The sequence below is a fragment of the Meles meles genome, chromosome 13, assembly GCF_922984935.1.
Source record: "Meles meles chromosome 13, mMelMel3.1 paternal haplotype, whole genome shotgun sequence".
Lineage (NCBI taxonomy): Eukaryota > Metazoa > Chordata > Mammalia > Carnivora > Mustelidae > Meles > Meles meles.
The window spans coordinates 22,819,094-22,845,189 of NC_060078.1; the positions used below are offsets into that span (position 1 = coordinate 22,819,094).

Consider the following 26,096-nt stretch of genomic DNA (forward strand, 5'->3'; position numbering starts at 1 on the left):
TCACAATCAACATGACCAAATCAACACTTTCCCCCCTGACCCACACTCCCCCTCCAACCATAAGTATCCCTCAATTTCTCTCCAGAAATGTAGTGGCATCCATCCACTGTCAAACATATATCCTAGTCATCCCTGATGACTCTCCCTTAGTCACATACCAAATCCACGCCTTAGACCTTATAGTTCGAGCTCATCATGATTTCCTCCTCTGCAAACTGACTACCACTCCCCCAGTTCGGCTTCTGTTGGGATAGAAGCAGAGCCCTCCTCTGGTCTCCCGACTCTGATGCTACCTCATTGTCCCTCCTCAGACCTCCACTTCAGCTGACTTTTCCCTCCTAATCCCTCATCTAACTATGTCACCCACTATTCACTTTTTTTTTTTTCCAATTCCACCCTTCATCCAAATCTTTTGGGGGGACCCTGAAAGGCCTTCTCAGGCAGGGATATTGCCTTTCGGCATAACATCATTTCTCTGATCCTTTCTCTAGCCCCGCCCCCCCAAACTCCATTTATGTTCCAGGAATACTGAATTAATTTCAGTTCATCAAAGATGCCTTATTATTTCTTCTCAGTGGACTAGAAATCTCTCCTCATGCATGTGTCTGCTTGGCAAACTCTTCATTCCTCGAGACTCAGTTTAGAACCTGCCTCTGCTGTGAAGCCTTGCCTGACTGCTCTGCCCTCGACCACACTCCAACTACTAGTAACCAGAATGTTCTGCACAGAGCAGCCTTACTTACCGCACTGTAAGCATTTGCTCCGCACCTATACGGGAAGACACATATCTGTTCACCTGTTGTCTTTGATCCTCATTGGTTGATGAATGAATTTCTCCTCTCTACCCCATCCCCAGGTCTCAAATTTCCAGTGAAAGACTGAGATAAGTTGACACATGTGGATTTAAAGTATGGATGCCAAAAGCTTACCGTGATTTCTCTTTCTGTCTCTTTAGTTGGAGGAATGAGGACGGGAGCTTAGAGATTATATATGACAAACTTTTATTATGGAATTGTTTGAACATTTTACAAAAAAAAACCAAAACCATTACTTTTATAATTCAAAAATGCCTAACTCAGGAACAGCCGAGATAGTTCCATGTTTTCAGCTGTGATGAAAAGATCTTGGAACTTGATGTCTTGCTTTTTTCAACCACTTTACTTTCTGAATTATGTAAAGGGAGATCGGTCTTCTCCTTTTGAGTAAATTTTGAAGCAACTTCCAAGAATTTTATCCAGTAGCAAAAAAGAGGCTTTGGCCTCATCCATCCATCCATCCATTTTTACGCTAGGTAATATATTCACATAGTTCACACTTCAAAGGATACAACAGTCTCCCTCCCCACCTCTGTGCCCCAGGCACTCTTCCTCCAGGCACACTATTATTTGTAGCATTTCTTTCTACACTCTTTTATGTGTTTACAGACAAGTGTTTCTTAACCTTTTTATCTGAAAAAATACTTGTTTTAGTCTGCTTGGGCTGTCATAACAAAATAGCATAAAATGGGTGACTTATACATCAGAAATGTATTTCCTCACAGTTCTGGAAGCTGGAAGTCTGAGACCAAGGAGCCCACTTGGTGAGGTCTGGTGAGGCTTCAAGTTTATACATGGCACCTTCCTGCTGTGTCCTCACAAGGAAGAGAGAGTGACCCTGTTCTCTAGATTTTCTTCTAATAAGAGCACTAATCCCATAGTGAAGGCTATATAATGAAGCAAACTTATTTGCAGTGACACCTGCTCTTTTTTTCCTAAATGGAGCTTACCAAAATATAAATATAACATTTTTTGTAGCACATGCCTTTCCATCCTCTCGTCCTCTGTTGTTTTTTTCATAGCACTTAGAGAATAGTTTTAAAATAGTTCTACACCTCTCCTGTGCAAACCCCTTAGGACTATTCAGGACTCTTGAAGATTCTCGATCCAAACTCTCTTCATTGCTTAACACTGGGGGACACCCTGCTCCCCACAATGGCAGCACACCTGCAGATGCCCCACACCCTACAATGGCGGCACCCTGAATGTCTTGGGCAGACTTTAAATGCTTACCTCATGGAATTTCCTCTGTTTGGAAACCACACCCCACAATCTTTCACCAGTGTTTGTTCGAATTAGTAATTTGCCCCTCTATGTTCTCATTTCACTTTACAGCATAAGTTACAGTGTAAATGTCAGAATAAAATTCTAAGTATCCTGTGTTCTCCTGCCCCCATCACCTACAGATCAGAATTGTATCTGATTAATTTTGTGTCTCTAAAGTACTTGAGAGACACTAAATTCAAGTTGGCCCAAAGAATTAATAAACTGTATTTGGGAAGATGATAGCATGAATTTACAAAAACCCCTGCAAGTTTAAAAACAATTGAGATAAATTGAAAAATCTAGCATCACAGCTGTGGAAGTTTGTTGTCTTCTTTATGTTGAATGTAAAATGGGTATAATGATTTACCAGCTGTTTTTAGATGCTATAAAATGAATGCCTCGCAGAGAGATATATATGTACTCATTAAAATCAGTACCCTGAGCTGGCAGAGAACAGTCTTCTTCCCTAGAGCACTTCTTTGGAGCAGTCAGTTTTCCTTTAAAATGGAAAGTGAACTATGGGGGCACCTGGGTGGCTCAGTGGGTTAAACCATTGCAGATCATGGTCTCATGGTCCTGGGATGGAGCCCCACGTCCGGCTCTCTGCTTGGCAGGGAGCCTGCTTCTCCCTCTGTCTCCCCTGCCTCTCTGCCTACTTGTGATCTCTCTCTGTCAAATAAATAAATAAAATCTTTAAAAAACAATAAAATAAAATATGAACTGGGGTTTTAAAAGTAAGTTTTTAAAGTCCTTAGGTCCAATTAGAGACTTCAGAACCCCCTACCTCCAATGTGAATCCCAAATATTCTCTGTTCACCCAGGAGCATAAAATTGTTAAGGCCATGTGTTTGTACCGCAAATAGTGCCAGATGACAGATGCTACTCACTGTGTAAGAAGGTACTAAACACTTAAATACCTGTGATATACCAGCTCCATTCTTTATCCTAATCTGGGTCATTTTTTTATTTAAATGTGGAACGTTTCACCAATTTATGTCATCCTTGCATAAGGACCAGGCTAATCTCTGTATCATTCCAATTTTATCAATTGTGCTGCCCAAGCGAGCACCTAATCTGGGTCTTCTAATATGTATTTTGCAGAGTTCATAGTAACCAGTCTTTGTCCTACATCCCATTAAGGATAGTGAAAAGAGCAGCCCTTATTAGAGGACTCTTCTTACCACCACTTCTATTTCGCTCTTATTTTCTTAGAGACTTAAAGAATGATGTTCAAGAACAGACATCTCTCTTAAGATTATGGTGGAGGCAATGAGAGAGAGAGAGAGTTTTTGATACTGTATTATTTAAAGTATAATTTAGATTTCTTTTTCTTCCTCTCATGGAACTGAGATTTTTTGTGTTTTAAAAAACAACTAAAATTCTGATGTGAAAGTGACTTAAAGCTAAAAAATGTAAAATTTTGTTTTTAATTTTTAAATAAATAGAATTTCAAATAAATAAAACATTAAAAAACTTAAAAAGTAATGTAAAAATATGTGTGTGTGTACTTGTGAAATGCGTTCCTTTGGCAGAGCTGGAAAATCACCCACTTAGAAAAACATAAATATACAGTAGTTTTAAGTATTAGAAGTGAAAGTAATGGAAGTTGAATGTCAATGTAGTGTTACTGTTGTGATGAGATATTGAGTGCAGTACGTTTTAATTGTGCCAATACTGGCAGGGGGAAAAATCCCGACCTAGGGGAACAGTAGATTTCCGAAGAGCAGAAACAGTAGGACGACACTGTCCTGCGATGAAAGAAAGCGCCTGCGCTCAGACTCAGTTGGCGCCCGCCCTCCTGCTTTTTCTCTAGCCGCCGTTTCCTCTCTCTTTCGCGCTTTAGCTACCGGGGAAGCCCAGCCCCAAGCGTCGCTGGGCTCCGATTGGCTCCTTTGAAAGTCTACGGGCTATCTGATTGGTGGGTCCCGGGTCCTTTAGCGCGGTGAGTTTGAAACAACTCGCACTTAGCTTCAAAGCTGGCTCTTGGAAGTTGAGGCCAGAGCGACGCCGACGTGGTAGCCGCCGCCGCTTTCGTCGCGGGATAATAAGCCGGGTAGAGTTGCTGAGGTCAGGGTCATGCCTACGGGGCGTCTGCTCGGCGGGGCCGGCTCGGAGGCCCCGGAGAAGAAGTATTGAGGAACCGGGTGGTGTTAGGAGGCCGGGTTGGGCAGCAGGGGTCTGCGCGGGGCCAGGCCGGGCCTCTGGAGGTTAGGCCGCGCCTTCACTCGGGCCCCGGGGCCAGCCTTTCCAGGAAGGCTCGCGGGAGCCCAGATCCGGCGGGCGTACTGTGGGGAGGGCAGGGGCTGCCCTGGCCTCGGAGTTGCTGTCTGGGGTTGCGGTCGGCAGATCTGGCGAAGAGACCACTGACTTAGCTGAGGAAAACCCTTGCATTGGTTCGACGACGCGGATTGCCAGGCTCCGTCCTAGGCCCTGAGGCTCCGGCCTGTCCCGCATGCGCCTTGCTCTAGCCTCCTCGGCGGCGGAAAGCCAGAGCGCACCTGGGGCAGGTACCCGCGCCGGTTCCCAAAGCCAGGTCGTCCCGGGACACCGATCGGATGAACCAACTTGTGGGCCTTCTCGGGCTTCCCTCCGTGCCCAAGGCCCTTGTGTTCCCAGAGCTTTTAAGAACACTTGGCCAAGGATAAAACCAGAGGGAATCTGGATTTGTTTGTTTTTACTTTGCGCTTGGTAGCTGTTATACATTGTGCAACTGGCCCAATGTAGTAAACTAAGAAATGCCGAGAGATATTTTTGTTTAATACTGGGGTTACCAAGGTGCACGTCTTGCTTCCTTTAAAGCCTGGAGGTCTCTGGATAGGAGATGAAGCTCTTGGTGTTTTACATCCTGCTGCTAGTAGTACAGAGCCCCAGAAGGCATTCAAAAGACATTTTAAAGCTGCATCCTTTATTTCGAATTGTTAGAACAGGAAAATGGAGAGAGGGTAATGAAACCCAGCTTGGAAATTAAGTTATTGTTAAAAGCGAGCTCAACATATTAGACATATTAAATCTGGATATTGTAGAATCTGAATATTGTAAATAATCTGGATATTGTAAAAATCTGGATATTTTAGAGCTCAATTTTACTGTTCTTTGGGCATATTAAATGGATATTGTAGAATCTGGATATTGTAAATATTATAGATACTGTAAAAATCTGGATATTGTAGAGCTCAACAATTTTATTGTTTGGGCATATTAAATCTGGATATTAAAAAAATATGGATATTGTAGAATCTGGATATTGTAGAGCTCAACAATTGTATTCTTTGGGCATATTAAATCTGGATATTGTAGGGAAAAATCGATATTAAATCGATTATTCTAATTGTTTCCATTTTGTAAAATTAAAAAAATATTAAAGATTGGCACGTATAGCCAGCGTAGTGCAATTTTGTTCATTTAAAAAGATTTGTCTCTACTTATGGAATGATTGTGAAGATGAATGAACTAAGTGTCAGTTACTCAGAGTGATCTTTATATATGATCTTATCAGTGAAGAGTGTGTCAGAAAATCAAGGTAATTATGCTTGGGCTTCTGAAGATACGTTTCATTGGCACACTTCTCAGCTGAGGAAGTCTTGAAATGTCTCATTGTCAGCATTTCAGCTGACATTTGAGCAATCTTGCTAATGGTTGAGCAGTGTGTCTACATTAGCTCTCCATTCTGTGTCTTTAAAATTTTTCCTTTTGAATTTTCAAAAAGAAATCATAAAGTACAAATTCAGTCGAATAATATTATTTGTGGAAATGTTTGGGTATAACTGACACACACTGGTGCTCCTTAGAAGTATTACATAAAACATACTTATGGGTTTTGTTGGGAAGGAGAGATGAATTGATAGCTGAAGTTGAGAGTTAATTTGATTGGAAGAAGCTAAATGTTAACACTGGCTAAGATATACAAATCCAGTGTTTTAAGAGCTAAGAAAGGTAGAAAAATCTTATTGCAGAAGTTCTTTCCTTTGTAAATGTTGTTTTAACATAACTAATACTTAGGGAAAATTAATACTGCACTAGACACTGGAAAATGCTTTACGTATTGTATCTCATTAAAAACTTAAAACCATCTTTTGAGTTAGTGGCATGAGATCAAATCAGCTTTTCCTCTCATTTTAGGATCTACCAAATCTGCTGATTAACTATGGAAGATTATACCAAAATAGAGAAAATTGGAGAAGGTGAGTGGTTTTAATAATAAAAAAAATTTTTAAAAAATAATTTAGTAATGCTATAAATCTGGGACATGAAAACATGTAAATATTTATTAAAATCCAATCTTTAAGGTATCCTGTGCTAATACGCATTTAATTATATGTTCTTTATATGGTAACAAAAATGTTCAGATTTTAAGAAAATTGAAATTATTCTGATATGATTCACTGCCATCCCTCTCCATCCCCCTAATAATCTTACATTTTAAAAAATACTAAACACTTAACAGTATTTGTATTTTGAGAAGACTATTGATATCTTGTATGTGTGTTGGTGGGGAGAGGTTAGGGCAGTAGAATTATGTTAAGTTTACTAGTGTACTTTTAGGGTCCCTGGGTGGCTCAGTTGGTTAAGCCACTGTCTTCAGCTCAGGTCATGATCCTGGAGTCTCAGGACTGAGTCCTGCATTGGGCTCCCTGCTCAGCAGGGACTCTGCTTCTCCCTCTGACCTTCTCCCCTCTCATGCTCATTCTCTCTCTCTCTCTCATTCTCTCTCTCACATAAATAAATAAAATCTTTTAAAAAATAGTGTATTTTTAGTCTCATACGATTATTTTTAAAAGCATTATTTTTACCTAAACTTTGAAAGTTTAAATTATTAAATTATTATTTTATTTTTATTATTTATTTATTATTAAATTATTAAACCAATTTAAATAAATTTTCTATTAAGTTTCCCTAGATTTAAATGACCTGTCATGTGTACATGTTTAAGCAAATCTAAAACCAGTAACTCTTGTATATGATCATTCATTTCCTTTCTGTAGTACTTAAAGTTTTTAAATGTTTATATGGCATAAGTGGAAGAGTAAAAATATCCCTTTGCCTTTTTTTTCCCCAACAGAATATCTAAGTTTCTATATAAGAGTTGGTATTTATATTGTACACTCTAGGAACAAATGGTACAACTTGTACAAAGTAATTTGCTATTAGAGTCCAATTTATGTAGGTTCTGTTTGAGGGGCGTTTCTGACTAGTATATTTTTAGTGTGTTCCAAAACCATGCTTGTATAAGGAATACTACTAAAAATCCAGGGGTGGAGTACTGGAAAGAATTTAGTAAGATAGTAATGATAAGTTTAGGTGGTGGTTGGTTTAGGGATCTATTCTTTTTCTTAACTTACAAATATATGATTTTTTTTTTTTTTTTCAAAAAATACTCTATTGGGGCGCCTGGGTGGCTCAGTGGATTAAGCCGCTGCCTTCGGCTCAGGTCATGATCTCAGGGTCCTGGGATTGAGCCCCGCATCAGGCTCTCTGCTCCACAGGGAGCCTGCTTCCTCCTCTCTCTCTGCCTGCCTCTCTGCCTGCTTGTGATCTCTCTCTCCGTCAAATAAATAAATAAAATCTTAAAAAAAAAAAAATACTCTATTAAACCCGCTCAACTAAGCTAATTTTGTTTCTGAGTTGAAAATAAGTTTGATTAACAAATCTACTGTCTTCTGCATTGAGGTTTTTCTTAATCCCCAGAGAATTAAATGAGTGCTGATTTTTAGTTTGGAATAAAAAGTTATTCTTACAGTGTAAATGTGTTTCTCTCTCTCTCTTTTTTTTTTAACATTTACTTTAATCATTCCACTATAGTGACTTTTTTTTTTTTTTTTTAAGATTTTATTTATCCATTTGAGAGAGAGTGGGAGAGAGCATGAAAGGGGAGAAGGTCAGAGGGAGAAGCAGACTCCCCGTGGAGCTGGGAGGCTGATGCTGGAACTTAATTCTGGGACTCCAGGATCATGACCTGAGCCAAAGGCAGTCGCTTAGCCAACTGAGCCACCCAGGCGCCCTCAATGTGGTTTTCTTTAAAACTCTGGAACTCCAAACATGCAGGAGACTACAGATTTGACTCTTGAGAAAAGTACTCTAATTGAAATCAATCAGTGAAGAGTATAATTTCAAATGTGGTCTTATTTCCTGGAGTTAAAAGACTCCTGTTCTACTACATGATTTTCTTTCATATTCCCTATATGTTGATCCTTGGGCTTTTGGCATTGGGCATTCTTTCACCTTGTTAACCACTCTGCTGCCTTCACTTTCATCTCATTGTTCTAGTCCAAGTGCATTTTGTAGTTCACTTTTTGTTATCCTTATATCCTTTTTCTTTACTACACAGTATGTAAGCTTTCTGAAGTTTGGGATTTTGTCTTATTCATAAGTGTTTGAACAGGGCTTGGCAGTAGTGTCTAGCACCACTGGAGATATTCAAATGTTTGATGGTAACGTTATGTTTCTTTTTCTGGCTTGTATTGTCTTGACTACTCCAGTGCTTGGTTTTGAATTTTGTGGTAGACATCGTTTTTGAAAAAATAAATTGTATGAATATTTAAGGCCTTTCACACAGTATTTTCTTTTGGTTTGCCAGATACCTGGTCAAATTCTAGCATTAAAGTACCAATTTGAAAAGTTAAATTTCTTTCCCTCAACTTTATTTGGATTATTTCGAAACAGGGAAGTTGAAAGATAAATTCAATGAACCTATAATACCTTTTACTAAGATGTTAATTATGTCACATTTGCTTTATTATCTGTGTGTGTGTGTTTTTAACATTTTGTTTTTCTTTTGACCCATGTAAAGTAAGTTGTAGAGATGTGCTTTACTTCTATTTTTTTTTTTTTTTTAAAGATTTATTTATTTATTTATTTGACAGAGAGAGAGATCACAAGTAGGCAGAGAGGAAGGCAGAGAGAGAGAGAGGAGGAAGCAGGCTCCCCGCGGAGCAGAGAGCCCGATGCGGGGCTCGATCCCAGGACCCCGAGATCATGACCTGAGCCGAAGGCAGCGGCTTAATCCACTGAGCCACCCAGGCGCCCCTGTGCTTTACTTCTAAATACTTCTGCATGTATCTTCTTGAGAACTAGCCAATGTCATGCATTGCATTTGGTGACTAGTATCTCCTTAATCTTTTTCTAATTTAGAATAGTCCTCCTGACTTTTCTACCTTGATACTTGAGTTTTTTGACAACCTGATTCATTTCTTAAATACATCTAGACTTTTCTTGTTTCAGTTATTACAAAGGTGTTCTCCGGTTTCTTCGAAATTACAAATATCTGAGTGTTACATTCTGTCATAAGAAAACGTCTTTTTCGATCATAGAGAGTACCTATATCTATGATGGAGGACCTAACTTGGCCTTTATTCACTCAATAAACATTTGGTTTAAGTTTTTGTGCTTAACATTCAGAGTCTCCAGAACCTGACCATAACTAACATTATTATTATTATTATTTTTTTTAAAGATTTTATTTTATTTATTTATTTGACAGAGAGAAATCACAAGAGAGGCAGGCAGAGAGAGAGGAAGGGAAGCAGGCTCTCCGCTGAGCAGAGAGCCCGATGTGGGACTCGATCCCAGGACCCTGAGATCATGACCTGAGCTGAAGGCAGCGGTTTAAACCACTGAGCCACCCAGGCGCCCAACATTATTATTTTTTAAACTTAATAAAGTATAGTTCAGGACATTTGGGTGGCTCAGTTGGTTAAACATCTGCCTTTGGCTCAGGTCATGATCCCAGGGTCCTGGCATAGAGTCCTGCATCAGGCTGCCTGCTCAGTTGGGGACCCTGCTTTTCCCTCTCCCTATGCCTGCTGCTCTCCCTGCTTGTGCTTTCTGTCAAATAAATAAAATCTTTAAAAAAGAATAATGTATAGTTTATTTCAGAGTATATACTATGCATTTCATAAATAATTTTTAGTGCTTAACCAATAGAATCATTCTGCTTTGTTTAACTAGAGCTCCATCCTAGTAGTTATGAGTGATAATGGTTCGAAAAGTCAGAAAAGAGACAGAGCACTTGTGATGTCTAAAATTGATTAAATACTAAGTGTTAGATATAAGTTAGTTTATTGTTATGAGTAAATTTTAGGCCCAGATGAGATTATACACTTGAAGGAGAGAGAGGAATAGTAGGGGAAAAAATTAGTTAGCTGATTAGACTACATTATGCAATTGATGAATCTTGAGTTTGCTTTAACAGTGTGCCCAGTAATTGTGCTACTGACTTACCTACTTTTGTGTTTGTTTGTTTTTTTTAAGACTTTATTTATTTATTTGACAGAGATCACAAGTAGGCAGAGAGGCTGGCAGAGAGAGTGAGGAAGAAGCAGGCTTCCCGCTGAGCAGAGAGCCCAATGTGGGGCTTGATCCCAGAACCCTGGGATCATGACCTGAGCCGAAGGCAGAGGCTTTAACCCACTGAGCCACCCAGGTGCCCCTACTTTTGTGTATAGCAAGTATAATTTATATCTGAAAAATGGACAGATTTTAATTGAACAGAGGTTATTTTTAAGGATGGTTGTGAAGATCAATAAAATCAGGGTTTTTAAAAAATCTGGAATAACTTTGGTTATCCAAAAGTCATATTTAACCCAAATTTAATCAAAATAATGTTAAATGGCTCTTAGGTCAATTATGTCTTTAAAACGATACCAGTATTTAGGAAGACACAATTGTATAGAATTTCTGTTGAAAACAAACTTAGAACAAAGTTTATTTAATATCACCGAACCATCCTTAATATTCTTATTAAGCCAGGACATAATTTGATAGTAGTTCTTAGCCTTTTTTGAAATACTGCTACCTTTGGAGAAACTAATAAAAGCTTTAGAATAGGTCTCCTTAGAAAAATGCACTCTAATCACTTCTAAAGTTAAACCATTGTTACAGAAAAATAGCAGGTTATTCAAAATTTTATGTAGAGTCAAGAGGTTCAAGTTTGATATTCCTATATTTTCCTACCTGAATTTAAAAATTTTATGTATTTGTTTAATTAAGATTTTATTTATTTTTTAAGTAGGCTCCACACCCAACATGGGGCTTAATTAACCTCACTACCCTGAGATCAAGGTCATGCTCTGCCTACTGAGCCATCCAGGCACCCTCCCAACCACAGTTAAAAGAGCACCTATCTGGGGACTAAGTGTGTCCTGTTTATGAATTTTTTTTAAAATTTAAAACTTATTTATTTGTCTAGAGATGGGGGACACGAGCAAGCATACAAGCAGGGGGAGTGGCAGGCAGAAGGAAAAGCAGGCTCCCTGCTGATCAAGGAGCCCTATGGGGGGCTTGCTCCCAGGGTCCTGGGATCCTGGGATCATGACCTCTGAGTCTCAGGCAGACCGTAACCAACTAAGCCAGCCAGGTGTCCAGTTTCTTGTTAAACTAACTAGTTCATCTCCCTTAATATTGCTCCTTCTGTTCTCTGTATCCACCCTCCTCCTGCCCAAGATCCCTTCTGTTGACATTATTGCTCATTATCTGAAGCTTCTATATCAGAATCCATGTTCTTGTTAACTTCCAAATGGGTGTGAGACTTTTATACTATATAGTAGATATTTTGAACTTTAATAGATTTACGAGGTAGTTAGTAAAATATTTTAGCCCCATGTTTTTCTAGATGAGGATTGACTATTTGAAATGCATAAAGCACTCTGTACAGTTTTCTGAAAGTGTCACAGTGGCTCCTATTAATAATTCTTCAGCCCAAATTATCTTCACCCTTTATTTTATACCTGCTTTATTGTTGGGTTGGGTATTTGAAAGGAGATAAATTCCAACTGGCAAAGGATCCATCATTTTCTTCTCTAAAATGTGCTGGGAAATTACTGGTAGTTTAAATGTATGGAAAATTGTGACAACTATATGCATTTTTTTTCTATAGACATCATAGGTTGTAGTTACCCTCAACTTCTTTTTGGAAGTGATGAGGGTATAATTTTGAGTAAGACACTTCCTATCTGGTCACAGTAGACATTTCTATCATGTGACACTTCATGGGATTCAGTACTTTTTTGAAATCTTAGTTTGTTGAGGGTGTCATATAGTAGACATTTACTTTGTCTATTTCAGGTACCTATGGAGTTGTGTATAAGGGTAGACACAAAACTACAGGTCAAGTGGTAGCCATGAAGAAAATCAGACTAGAAAGTGAAGAGGAAGGGGTTCCTAGTACTGCAATTCGGGAAATTTCTCTATTAAAAGAACTTCGTCATCCAAATATAGTCAGGTATGGTATATCTGAATTTAAACCATTTTCCGCATACTATTTCAAATGTGAATTTCAATGAGGAAATTTTTACATTTGCTTAATATCTGGTCTAACTTTGCTGAGCGGAATAGAACTCTATTATTTTTGTGAAGTTGGAGGGCCAGGCATAGGAAGAATAGGCTTAAATCAGGAACAGAGTTAGAGGAGCTTAGTAATAAGAGATTAGTATTGGGGGCTGGATAATCAAGGTAAACTGGCCAAGGGAGAAAAGGAAATCCTTTTTCACAGACCTTTATCTCCTACACCAATCTGAGCTCCGGTCCTTAAAGACCGCTTAATCACAGTTGGGTAGCTAGGTCAGATGAAAAAGAAAAAAATTATTTTTCTTTCTGTAAGTATTTGGACTGGTGTTTGAGGGGTTTGTTTTCTAATAGTCCAAGTTAGGATTTAATTGCATTTTTCTGGGACTGGAGATAGCAGCTTTTAAGGGTTCCTAGTAAATTTTAATATTTATTTCTATAATTTACTCCACTGAAAAGACAAGATCTATGCAACAAGTAGTCAACATAGAAATGTTCTAAATGTCTTTTTTTTTTCTTAAGAAATGTTCTTTTGAAATATAAGTGGTTTGTTAGCACCTTCAGCATAATATGACTTAATTTTCATTTGCTGCCCTGAATTTCCTTTCTCAAATTCTATTTTAGTACTGAGGTTTTCACTACTAGGGAAGCTACCATCTTTTCTTTCCCAAAACAGAATGTATTTTTTATTGCAGAAAATTTCTTATAGTCCCACTTTTTATGATCGCCATTTTTGAATTTATGGAAGTTTTATTTTATGAGAGGTCAGAAGTGGTAGATTTTTTTTTTCACATGAGTATTTTATTCTCTAGTCTCCAAGATGTGCTTATGCAGGATTCCAGGTTATATCTCATTTTTGAATTCCTTTCCATGGATCTTAAGAAATACTTAGATTCCATCCCTCCTGGTCAGTTCATGGATTCTTCACTTGTTAAGGTAAGAAGCTTATTTAATTTTGTTAGTATTTATCCACTTACTAGATACATTAGTACTTATCTTACTTAATTGTATTAGCATGTATCCACTAAATGTTAAGAGTCTACTACATAGAAGTTCTGTATTTTGGGGAATATACTTAGAAAAAATGTTAATAGAATGAGGAGGAAAAGAATATTTTATTTTTCTCCCATAGTCTATAGATTAAAGCTACCCCTTTTATTATTAGATAGTGCTTCTAGTTATAAAGTGAAAAGTAGTGCCTGGGATAATATAAAACCATTAAGTATGTATTCCATTGTTGGAAACTAGGATATTTTGGTCTTTATTTGGCAGTCAGATATGTGTAAAACAATGTAACAAAAGCTTGGTAAGGTAATGACAGGAAGTGGTTTTATTTTACTCTGGTTTTGAATGTTTAATTTATTATTGACATTATATTTCAGTTAAATGATAAATGTATAATTTTTTTAAAAGCAAAGAAGTCTATATAAAGTAGATGTGTCTTTCCTTTAACTCTACCAGTACTGAGCCAGTCCTTGGGGTTAGGTAGCCGTTATTAGTTTTTTAGTAGTCTTATACATATTTGTATGTCAGCTTTGTGTATATAAACACACTGTTGTAAAACCCTTTTTCTGTGAGACCTTCCACATATAGGTTTGCCTGTCTAAATACTTGATCTAATTATTTATTTATTTAAAATATTTTATTTATTTCTTTGAGAGTGAGCACGAGCAGTGGGGAGAGGGAGAGGGAGAAACAGACTCCTATCCGAGCAGGGACCCCAAGGTCTGGCTCAATCCCAGGATCCTGAGATCATGACCTGAGCCCTGAGCCAGAGGCAGATGCTTAACGAACTGAGTCACCCAGGCGTCCCGATCTAATTATTTAAACCAATTCCATACTGATAGACATTGAAGTTGTTTTCCAGCTCGGTGATTTGTGCTCTCATGAACCATGCCCCAGTGAATCCTTATAGAATAAATTCTTTTTTTTTTTTTTTTGGATTTTATTTATTTAAGAGCGAGAGTACCAATCAGTGAGTGCATGAGAGTGGTGGGGAAGAGCAGAGGGAAAGGGACAAGCAGACTCTGTGCTGTACTCAGAGCTGGAGTTGGGGCTCAGTCTCACAACCCTGAGATCTTGACCTGAAGTGCAACCAAGAGCCAGCTAGGTGCCCTAGAATAAATTCTTATGATTTTAATCAGTGGGCTGAAGATGTTTATTTACATTTAAAATCTTGATAATGCCAGTTGCCTTCCAAACAGTAGCAGCAGTTTACTCATCATGGCGTGTGATAGTTATTTTTTTTAACGCCTACTTCTAGCAATCTTATAAATATTTTTCAGTCCCTGATGTGAATAAAGCATATTATCATTTTGTATCTCATCTAATAAGTTTTCATTTTTGGCTATTTATAAGCCTATACATAATTCTTTTTAAAAATAGTATTATTTAAATAATCTGTACATCCAATGTGGGGCTCAAACCTCAAGATCAAGAGTCGCACCTGTTCTGACTGGGCCAGCCAGATGCCCCAGTTACCACATAGTCTTTTTTGTTTTGTTGTTCTAACAGTTGATTTTATGTATTATTTTATAATTTTGAACTTTATAAGTCAATACTATGTATACCTTATATTTCTATAATACCCATGTTGCTTCAAATGACAATAACATTGTCTTGGCAACACCTGTCTTGTATGATATTTTTCTCTGAACTACTAAGTTGCATGTTATGATAATTGCCTTTATTTAAATATATAATCATAATATCATATTTGTCATTTCTTTTAGAATCTGTAACCAATGTTTCCAAAGAAGAAATTAATATGTAGTAATAAGAAATAGAAATGAACCAGCCTTATTAAAAATAAAAAGTTACTATAAGTACATAGACAAAAGTTTAAAAAACTCTCTGGGCTGGCTGGGTGGCTCAGTCGGTTAAGCATCTGCCTGTGGCTCAGATCAAGATCTCAGGGTCCTGGGATTGAGCCCTGTGTCCAGCTGCCTGCTCGGTGGGGAGTCTGCTTCTCCCTCTCCGTCTGCCCCTCACCCCTCCACTTGTACTCTGTCTCTTACTTTCTCTCTCTCAAGTAAGTAAAATCTTTAAAATAAAATAAAAACTGTACAGAACTTAGGACTTCAGAATTGGGGACAAAAAAATAATAGAAGACTAAGAGTTCATATGGATATGGATGTATCTATAAGAAAAATATCTTTGTCTCAGGTATACCAACATGATACTGTATATCAGTGGGCTTCCCACCCCCAAATACTGCTTGTTAGTCTCAAATGCCTGAAAGTTTTTGTGGCAGTTAAATTATTTCCCTGCATTATAATTTCTTATATCTTAGAAACAAATTCATCAAGATTAATTAGTAAATCATTGTGTGGGACTGTTAAGTTTCTGACTTATTTCCTTCTTCCAGAGTTATTTGTACCAAATCCTACAAGGGATTGTGTTTTGCCACTCCAGAAGAGTTCTGCACAGAGACTTAAAACCTCAAAATCTATTGATTGATGACAAAGGAACAATTAAACTGGCTGATTTTGGCCTTGCCAGAGCTTTTGGAATACCTATTAGAGTATACACACATGAGGTATGTAGACTAGTGTGTTTTGATGTTTTTGAATATGTGTGATTACTGGTTTGTTTTCTGTATTTGTTCATTAAGTCAAGAAACACCCAGTAAGAAAGACTTCTGTCCTGCTAGCATGAATTTAATGCCTCTCAGTTCCAAACTCACTCTTCATTGCATGCTATGTGAAAATCTAACTGGAACCTTTAAATATTTTTTTTTTGCCAGTAGGTGTGATGGCAGTAGAAGGGGCAGGAGAGGGACTACAGAAGTAAGGGGTTTTCCTTGCTACAGTTCTAAGAGTTATTCCTTATTATTCTCTTTTCCTAACCCTCTATTATTTAATAATCCTTCTTAGTAAACTTTCCCCAAGCAAATCACCATGTGGTTTCTGTCTCCTGATCGGATCCTCTCTGGTACACAATAAAATTTGTAAAAGAGAGGTTTTGTTGCTTATGGGTTACTGTTTCAGATATATTTAGAAACTACTAAATATAATCAAGTTTTGTCCATGTTCTACAGATAACTTGGCATTTCATTGGTTACTTTCAGAGGGAAAAGGGAGGGTTGACTTCTATAGTAAAGGACTTCTGGATGATGGTTTTCTTTGGCATTGTCTATCCCTGGGCGCAAAGACTATCTCCAGATGAGAACTTAACAACATTGTTCATTTGGTCAGATGTACTGGCTTCTTTTCATCATTTTTCCCATAGCTGTATAAAAAAGTAAAAATTATTTGGTTCCCATTGGCTGATCTCATTAACTTAGAGATGGTATTTTTACCATCGTGATAATTTATAGATACTAAAATAGTAGATCAGCCCTAGACCACTAATAAACTGTTATTTGATTTACTCATGTTCTTTTTTTTTTTTAAAGATTTTATTTATTATTTGAGAGACAGATCACAAGTAGGCAGAGAGGCAGGCAGAGAGAGAGAGAGGAAGGGAAGCAGGCTCCCTGCTGAGCAGAGATCCCGATGTGGGGCTCGATCCCAGGAATCATGACCTGAGCCGAAGGCAGAGGCTTTAACCCACTGAGCCACCCAGGCGCCCCTGATTTACTCATGTTCTTAGCATGTGAGCAGTATATGTACATGCATTGTACAGTGTCATGACCAAATCTCTTTTCAGTGGCTTTTTTTTTAAAGTGATTGTTGTCATGACTATTTTGATTCTTGCATTTTAATGACTTGAAAAGCAAGAAAAGAGCTTGTATGCTTTTATCTGATGTTTGTTTTGTTTTTTCCTTAACCCCCTCATAACTAGAACTTACAAATGAAATATTTATCTTCCATTTATTATTTTGTGTATTGTTAGTTGACTTTCAAACAATACTCTCAGAGGCAACCATGGGACCTTCTAAAGGACAGTGCTACTGAAATATGTTTGTATTTAAGCACATTTATGCATAAATATGCACTACATTTATTCAGTGTAAAAATTTGCTTTGTAATAGGTGGTAACACTCTGGTACAGATCTCCAGAAGTATTGCTGGGGTCAGCTCGCTACTCGACTCCGGTTGACATTTGGAGTATAGGCACCATATTTGCAGAATTAGCAACCAAAAAACCACTTTTCCATGGGGATTCAGAAATCGATCAACTCTTCAGAATTTTCAGGTATTTTTATCTTTTTAAGAACTTTTAAAATTTCAAGTGAAATAATAAAGAAGGCAGCATGTATGTAATATTAAGATTATAGTTATGCTTAAACTAATAATTTTTTGTTTTGCTCTACCCTTTTAGAGCTTTGGGTACTCCCAATAATGAAGTGTGGCCAGAAGTGGAATCTTTACAGGACTATAAGAATACATTTCCCAAGTGGAAACCAGGAAGTCTGGCATCCCATGTTAAAAACTTGGATGAAAATGGCTTGGATCTGCTCTCGGTAAGGAGACTCTTTATACTGACTTCAACCTCTTTGATTCTGAATGTACTCAATTCATTTCCTTTACCTGGGAGATAGAACACCAACATATATTGAGCTAGGCACATAACTGTTATGCCTGTTATATTTATTGTATTACTAGCTCTGTTTTAGATACCAAGAAATATGAGTGGTTTTCAGAGGAGGTTTTAGCATTAGTTGTTGTTTGATTTTTTTTTTTTAAATCTGTGGTAGTTATAGATGCTCTGTGAAGGAAAAGGCAGGGTTAATACGACTTCATTGTTTTTAAGTAGCTGGTTCATAGTAGCCTACCTTTCTAACTTTTTGTCTCTGTGTTTACTACTTTTTAGTTTATCTGAGACATACGTGTTTTCCTTATTGCTTGATATTTTTAGTTATTAAAGCCTTTTACTGCATGAACTATAATTTCTCGCTTTGTGCCTCATTTGTACATCAGAAAGATAGGAGAAGGAATAACATAGTTCTTAAAAATCTTTCCCCTTTACTACATTGCCATTCCCAACTAACAGTTGTTTTCTTTAAAAGCAAGATAAAAAAAAAATCTATTAGGATAGAATATAAATTGTCCTAGGTAGGCCTGCTTTAAGAAAATTGTTTTAGAACAGTATTTAAATATTAAGCTTTTAGACAGACTTAATTTTTTTGAATCTCAGCTAATGTAATTTCAAAAGAAAAGGTTTGGGTAGGTTACTGAACAAAAGAATATATTGCTCTATTATCCTGTAAACCTTCTAATTGGTTTTGGGCTCCTTTCAGAATTTATAAATCATTATTCCATCAAATTCAACTCAGATTTCCAAATACTTGAAGTCCAAAGTCCTTTATCTGTCATTGAGATATGTTATATATTAGTGTTGTTGATTTGACTTAGAAAGTCTTCTGTATCCTGGGCCCAGTCTGTCTTGTTTAACGTCTATAATTCTTGAACACAAAGACTTTCACTTCAGTCAATGAAACAAAAATCAAACACTGTAAATCATGGTTCCTTAGTCTAGCTAGTATTGACCTCTTGGACTGGATCATGTTTTGATACTAGGGCCTGTCCTGTACATTGCAAGACATTTAACAGCATCCCAGTCCTCTGCCCCATAGGTACAGGATCATATTCCTCTCAGTTGTGACAACCCAGACACTATCAAATGTCCCCTGGTAGGCAAAGTCTCACCCAGATGAGAACCACTGCTGTAAATCCTCAGACTTGATTTCAAATTTAAACTCCTTAGTTGTAAGAACTTGGGCAAGTTACTTAACCTCTGAGCCTCAGTGTCCTCATTGTAAAATGGGACCAGTACTTAGCATTTGTTGTGAGGATTAAGTAACATCGGATGTGCCAACCACTTAATATAGTGCTTGATATATGATAAGAGCTCAAGGGGTTACTAGATACTAAAAGTATATCTAGTCTGCTTATTGATTTGGTTTTCTTTAAGATTAATGTTTAAGATAAAATTTAAGATCAATATTAAACATTATACAGTCTTTCTGGTGATGTGTAAATTAAAACTTTAATACTAGATTGTCTGACTGTAATTCATTTACTGACTCATTTTAACTATCTTTATAACACATTGTGCTCTGGTTTTGTTTTTGTTTGGAACTTGCTGGAAGCTATATTAGAAACCACTATAGTTAATTGCCGCCATTTCAAGAATGTTGTAAATAACTCAGATGGCCATTTAATTCTCAAAGTAAATATAATTAACTAGATATCTTTCTTAAATTTATGCCCTGGTTTTAAAGCTACATCTGAATGTTTGTGTCTTAGAGCATAATTTGTAGCAAAAAGGTTATTGAGATATCCATAATTTAAGGAATAGGTTATTTTAGAGCTAGAGGGTGAAGTATGGAGGATGAGGCATTTTTGTGGTTTGGTATTGAACTGATGGAAGTGTTCATTTAGAAGTTTTTTATTAACATTATTAGCTATGGCTTATTGGTAGAAAAATTAATGCTTTATGGAAATTTTTTTATGGTTCATTTCTTAAATAAATAAAAACCTTTTTTTTCTTTTTATCTCCCCCTCCCGCCCCCCCCCCACCCAGAAAATGTTAGTCTATGATCCTGCCAAACGAATTTCTGGCAAAATGGCACTGAATCATCCTTATTTTAATGATTTGGACAATCAGATTAAGAAGATGTAGCTTTCTGACAGAGTTTCCACGTATCAAGAACAGATAGTTATATTTTTACTGTTAACTTTGTCTGTTTTTGTTTTGTGTATTTTTCTTTTCTTTGTTGTAAACTTAAGCTGTACTTCATCTTCTGATTTCAAAAGTGTAACTTAAAAATGTAAATATTGTTCTATATGAATTTAAATATAATAATTCTGTATATGTTTATAGATCTCACTGTAACAACTATTTGTTACCATAATAAAACTATAAATCTAGTATTGATGTCAGGAATTGCAAAAATTTTGAGTTAGTTTAAATCATCTCAAACGTTAGAGTCTGGCTTTCCTGTAGTTGGAACCACTAAAATTTAGGAAAGTGTGCTAAGTTCAAAGTTCATAAAGCTTTGAAGTGTTCTAATGCTCTGAATGTTGAATTTTGTCAGTTTCTTGCCAGTTGGTAACTGTTCAACCTGCCTAAAGATGAGTTTTTTTCTGCTGGTATTTCAATTTGTGACCTAAATGTTGAAGCATTCAGAATGAGAAAACTATCTGGATTTGAGAAATGATGCTAAATTTATAGAGGTTTTCAGTAACTTATAAAACTAACATTAGAGCAAGCCAGAGTTTGCTAAGTTTTATAGTCAGAGATCAAGGGCTGCTCACAGCAGGGAAGAGCAGTTTAGAAAATTTATGAACTAGCCTATTTTTAGGTAGGTTATGAAAGCTATTTGTCTAAGTGAATTCTTATGCCTTGGTCAGAGGTAATAACCAGAAAAAGGAGTTGCTCATCTTGGCTTTCAAATCTGACTTCAAATCTATTTGCAAATTTTGACATAATTTTGCCTTTTAATAGCCTTAGAAGGTTCTAATATACAAGTATTTAGCTAAAATCACTAGCTTTAGGAATTGTTAAATTAATAATGCTGCTTGTTGTGATTCCTATCTATAAAGAGCCTAATTTAAATCGTTATAACCAAGAGAAATGTCTATAAGAAGTTTTATCTTTTTTAGTGTACATCTGTCTGTCATCTAACCATAACCATCTGTTTTTCTTCCCGATTGGTTGCATATGTAATGTGTGATCTACCTAATCTATATTGTCTTGGAGTTTTTGCACTCTGCAAGAGAAATTGTGGGTTATTTTCTTTGGCAATGGGATTTGTAAGATGAGAGGTTTGGTGGCCTTGTTCTAGGTCCTTTGGTAGAAGCCAGCTTGCAGTAAGAGAATGCAGAACCTAGAAATGGAAGTTGTTTGGGGTCACATTGTAAAGAGTTAAGATATCATGGTGGGAATTTGGTAAATGAAAGGTCACACAAAAGATTTAATTGAGATGGTGAAATGCCATACCTACAGACTAGAGTTTTCTTACCTACAAAGTGAAATGTTGAACTGGCTCTGTTTTTCAAATTGTGGATTGCAATCCTATAGTGGTTCAGAACCAGTATTAATCATGACCTTCCCCAATGTAGACCAGAAACTCATTGTATCTCCTACAATTATTTCTTTGTACTTCGGCTTTCAGTAATGTATAGATACATGAAGATTACAAATGTTTGGGGCTTTGTGGATTTGGTAGAAGCAGCATGCAGCCTCACTGTGATTGCTCTGCTCCATGGAGCCTAATAGTTTGAAAAGTCAGTAAGCCATCAATTAGAATCTACTTTGTGGACCAGGGAAATGAGATGGTAGAACAGCGTGATCGACTGCTACAATGAGAGTCCTACTTACTTGTGGAATCCGGTGAAAGAGTTCACGTCAACTTCCGTGGCTGGGTGGAAAGCTACTGAACTGGGTCTTCCTTCATCTCATGCATTTTTTTTTTTTTAAGATTTTATTTATTTATTAGAGAGTGAGCATGAGAGAAGAGAGGTCAGCAGGAGAAGCAGACTCCCTGCTTGCGCCGAGCAGGGAGCCCGATGTGGGACTAGATCCGGGGACTCCAGGATCATGACCTGAGCCGAAGGCAGTCGCTCAACCAACTGAGCCACTCAGGCGCCCCTCATGCATATTTTTTAATTGGCTTTTGCTATGGTGCTTCTGATTAATTTTAAAATGGAGTGTGTCTCTGGGCCAATAGTTCTTTTTTTTTTTTTTTAAAGATTTTATTTATTTATTTGACAGAGAGAGAGATCACAAGTAGGCAGAGAGAGAGGAAGAGAGGAAAGCGGGCTCCCTGCTGAGCAGAGAGCCCGATGCGGGGCTTGATCCCAGGACCCTGGGATCATGACCTGAGCCGAAGGCAGAGGCTTTAACCCATTGAGCCATCCAGGCGCCCCAGTAGTTCTTAAATCTGTTGTACACTAGAAATACCTGAGACTGATTCTAGTCTTACCATGAACAATCCTGAAGTTGAACCTGGGAAATGTAGTCCAGGAAACTATTTTTTAGAAGTTTCCCAAACTAATTCTGATGCCAGTTATCAGTCGGTGCTGAGTTTAACAAATTTGAACCTACATTTAGTTTTATTTGTCTTAAAACTTCATCACATCATGCAGTATCTTTAACTTGTTCTATTTCTGTTTCACTCTGTACTGTTTGGTGAGGGGAGATGGCTATATATTTTGTCACCAGTGTAAGATTTTCATATACTTGAGCATAGCACTATGACAATTGCCGTATGTTAGCATTGTCCCTAGTCTTTACAGGAGGTTGTTTTTTTTTTTTTAATTTTTTAAGTTTAAATATATAAGCATTTAATACAGAGGTTAATACATAATGTATAATAAAATCTTGGGGACATGACATATATAAATTTTAATGTTTTGGAAAAAAATGATAGTATTTTAGAGTTGAGTTAATGGCCCAATAAGAGGTCTTTTGGGGACTTGGACTGATTAGGCTTAAATAATTTTTAATTAGAAAGTAATTTTTAACTGGGAAATTCTGTTGTATGGAACTAACTTTTTACATCAGTGCCTTTAGCAAACTGTACTTTATAATAGGGTCAGACTCAGGCCCATCTCTTAAGTAACTGCCACATTAAAACTAGAGTCAGTAGGGCTCCATAGGACCATGGAGACATTAGCATGTGGATGGAACAAGAGACAGCTAGGAAGATGTGTGGAGTGAAGAGAATAGTGGACATTGTTTAAATAGGTTTGGGCCAAAATGAATAGAGTATTAAATAAAAGGGAAAGGGAAGGATGGAGAGATAAAAAGTAAAATACCTTGAAGAGGGAGAGGTATTTCCGACTTAAAAAGTAACATCTAAGAGAAGGCAAAGGTGGGGTAGTAATGGTATTGGCAAGCATTGTAATTTTAGTTCATTTGGTGAAGTTTAATGAGGTGTTGGGAAACAAAAGAAGATACTTTAATCTTGCACCTTAAGAGTAAATTTCAAGTTTTTAAGATATCTTAAAAACTTCAGAAGAGGGGCACCTGCATGACTCAGTCGATTAAGCATCTGGCCTTTGATTCAGGTCATGATCTCAGGGTTTTGGGTTTGAGCTCCGGGTCAGGCTCCTTGCTCAGTAGCGAGTCTGCCTCCCCCCCTCCCTCTACTCCTCCCCACTTGTGTTCTCTCAAATAAATAAAATCTTTAAAAAAAAAACCTTCAGGGACACCTGGGTGGCTCAGTCAGGTAGGCATCTGCCTTCAGCCCAGGTCATGATCCCTCTCTGACAAATGAATAAAAAATCTTTTTAAAAAAAATCCCACAGGAGTTCAGAAAGAATGTATTGCGAGTCATATACCTGGTTGTTGAGGAGAAAGGGTATCATGATGGTAGCATTCCTTCAGAATGCTGAAGGTCTGCTTTAGCAATTTGCATTAGGATCTCCTGGAGAGCTTGTTAGAACCGATTTCTGGTCTATGCCCAGGTTTCAGTAGGTTTTTTGTGGCAATGAATATGCTTTCTCAGTAAGTTCTCAGGGGATGACGCTGATGGTCCAGGAACCGCAGACTGAGAATCACTAATGAGTAGTTCTCAGAATTCCAGAGAACTGAAGAGAAACTCAGCTATTTGGCCAGCGTGTTGGGTTTGTAGAAGGAAATTCAGGAGGTGCAGAGGAGAAATGGACCCAAAGTCAGGCATACATTTAAAGGTCAAACTGGTGTTTGAACCTAAACCTTCCATTGTCATTGTTGAGAAAAGTGAATGGTGTGATGTGAACATTCCAGGCTTTAGAACCAGAGAGGTTAGGGTTTGGCTCCCAGTTCTGCCATTTCTCTGTGACCTTGCATAAGTTACTCAGTATCTGAGTCAGTTTCCTCACTTGTACAGTGGAGATCATAGAACATATTTATGTAAATATATGTAATATATTTATATAAATATAGAAATCGTTTTGTAGCATTGTCAGGGAAAGAGGTAGGCTTGCTAGGCATTCTGCATATATAGGACATGTCCATTTTTGTCAGGATGCCCTAAATGTCCTTTTTTTCAGTATATTACAAAAAGTTGGGCAGAAAAATAGCAGTGGTATTTTTCTGCTATAGTAATTGGTGCTTAAATCCACTAGATAGCAACACTAGGTGAGGGAGAGGGTATAGATGAGATTCCTAGTACATGATAATTTCTTTGCAGGCTTAGTTAGCAATTTTTCTTGTTCCCTCTTAAAGCACTTTTACTTTCTCCTTCACTGAAGTGTAAGTCCAGTGAGGGGCAAGAGCCATGTCTTGTTCTTTCATCCTCTCACCTCTTGGTCTAGTACCTCGAGCATTAAACATTCCAGTCCTTAAAGTTTGCCTGTAAGTCCTTTAAGATATGTAGAACCTGCTGAAGTAACTTCCCAAAGACTACAGGGCTAGTAATGCCAGAGCAAGGAAGGATCTGGGCTTTTGACTTCTAGCTGTGGTCTTTGCACGGCATCATATTAATCCCCAAGATAAATCCATAAAGAAAACATGTATCTGGTTTCAAAAATTTAGGAAGAAATTGCTGAAGAAGGCAGGCAAATAACTAAAGCCAAGGCAGCCCAGATGCCAAGAAGCACCAAGCCCGGTGTTGTCAAAACCAACACGAGGGGCCTGCAGGTCTCTTCATTAGCACTAAAGCTCCTGACATTTATCTGATACCTCCATCTCAAGGTTGAAAGGACCAAGGACACCAGAGTAAGATAACAGTTTTCAGTTCAGTCCATTTTCCTATCCCATTTTGGGTAGCGATATTCCCTTCTATCAGGGGAACTCCACTACAAATAGGATGTGGTCCTATTGGGGTTCTTAATTCTGGTTCTCTACTGGTTCATAAGGATGACCCAGATTGGATCAGCTACAGTATACCATAACCCAGCTGCAGTAATGGTTCCAAGAGTGGACAAGTGACCTGAACAAGACCCATTAGCGTCCCTTTTGCAATAGAAACCTTGAGAGAATGAAGCCCCCCTTTCTGCTGGTATTGTTAACCTGGGAGAACATGACTGGAAGCCTGAGCCATCTTCACCCCAACTCTGGAGCTGTCTGAGCTGACAAAGTGATGAATAGATTCCTGGGACCATGATGTCCCTGGTTCTGATCCTAAAGCCCTGGTTTCTGCCAGGCTGCTTTAAAATTGTATGAGCTACTCAGTATTCCTTTGTCGGTGTAGGGATTGTGGGCTTTGTTTTGTTCTCAATCTAATCTAGTTTGAGTTGGGTTTCTGTTGTTTAAACCTCAGAGTCCTGACTAATTCAGCTGTCAATATCAAGACAATTGGATGAATAATTTTAAAGGAACCTTCAATTTAAGCACCCCTGTAGTTATAAATTCCTGCATAATTAAATATCTTCCTTTGAAAGCTCCTTATTGCTCATAATCATAGTTTTGACTGCGGCTTCTCAAACTGGTTGTATAGGATGGTACTGATATAAATGTATGCTTATCGACCTTTCAAAGAACCTATAAACTTTGGGGGGGAAATGTTTATATTATGGATACCTACTCTATCAGCTAGAAATCTGTAAAATCCACTTTTCTACAGGCAGTCATTCTTTTCCTTGAGATAGGATTTCACAACCATGCTGTACTTCTCTGCTAAAGAAATAATGCAGTAACAAGAGTAGAATGTATTTAGAAAATTTATTTGCTAATGAGTATTAGTAGTTCTTTTTTTTCTTAAGATTTTATTTATTTATTTGACAGAGAGATCACAAGTAGGCAGAGAGGCAGGCAGAGAGAGAGGAGGAAGCAGGCTCCTTGCGGAGCAGAGAGCCCGATGCGGGGCTCGATCCCAGGACCCTGAGATCATGACCTGAGCCGAAGGCAGCGGCCCAATCC

At 37.6% G+C, this 26,096-nt stretch overlaps 1 protein-coding gene and 1 non-coding gene across 3 annotated transcripts; one reads left to right on the top strand and one right to left on the bottom strand.

The window, feature by feature from the left end:
* Positions 1–3,048: 3,048 nt before the first annotated feature.
* On the bottom strand, positions 3,049–3,150 carry LOC123955869. The gene has a single exon (XR_006821412.1). It is a non-coding gene; the product is annotated as a U6 spliceosomal RNA (small nuclear RNA).
* An 889-nt stretch (positions 3,151–4,039) lies between these two features.
* CDK1 (cyclin dependent kinase 1) lies at positions 4,040–20,315 on the top strand. Of its 2 annotated transcripts, none has more exons than XM_046026261.1 (8): positions 4,040–4,148; positions 6,201–6,262; positions 12,141–12,297; positions 13,172–13,295; positions 15,727–15,897; positions 17,335–17,498; positions 17,625–17,766; positions 19,830–20,315. In XM_046026261.1, the coding sequence occupies exons 2-8, from the start codon at positions 6,226–6,228 to the stop codon at positions 19,926–19,928; spliced, it is 894 nt and encodes a 297-aa protein (XP_045882217.1). In that variant the 5' UTR covers positions 4,040–4,148; positions 6,201–6,225; the 3' UTR covers positions 19,929–20,315. The 2 variants fall into 2 exon arrangements, with proteins under 2 accessions (XP_045882217.1, XP_045882218.1); XM_046026262.1 differs by having other exon boundaries at positions 4,057–4,134.
* Positions 20,316–26,096: the final 5,781 nt, after the last annotated feature.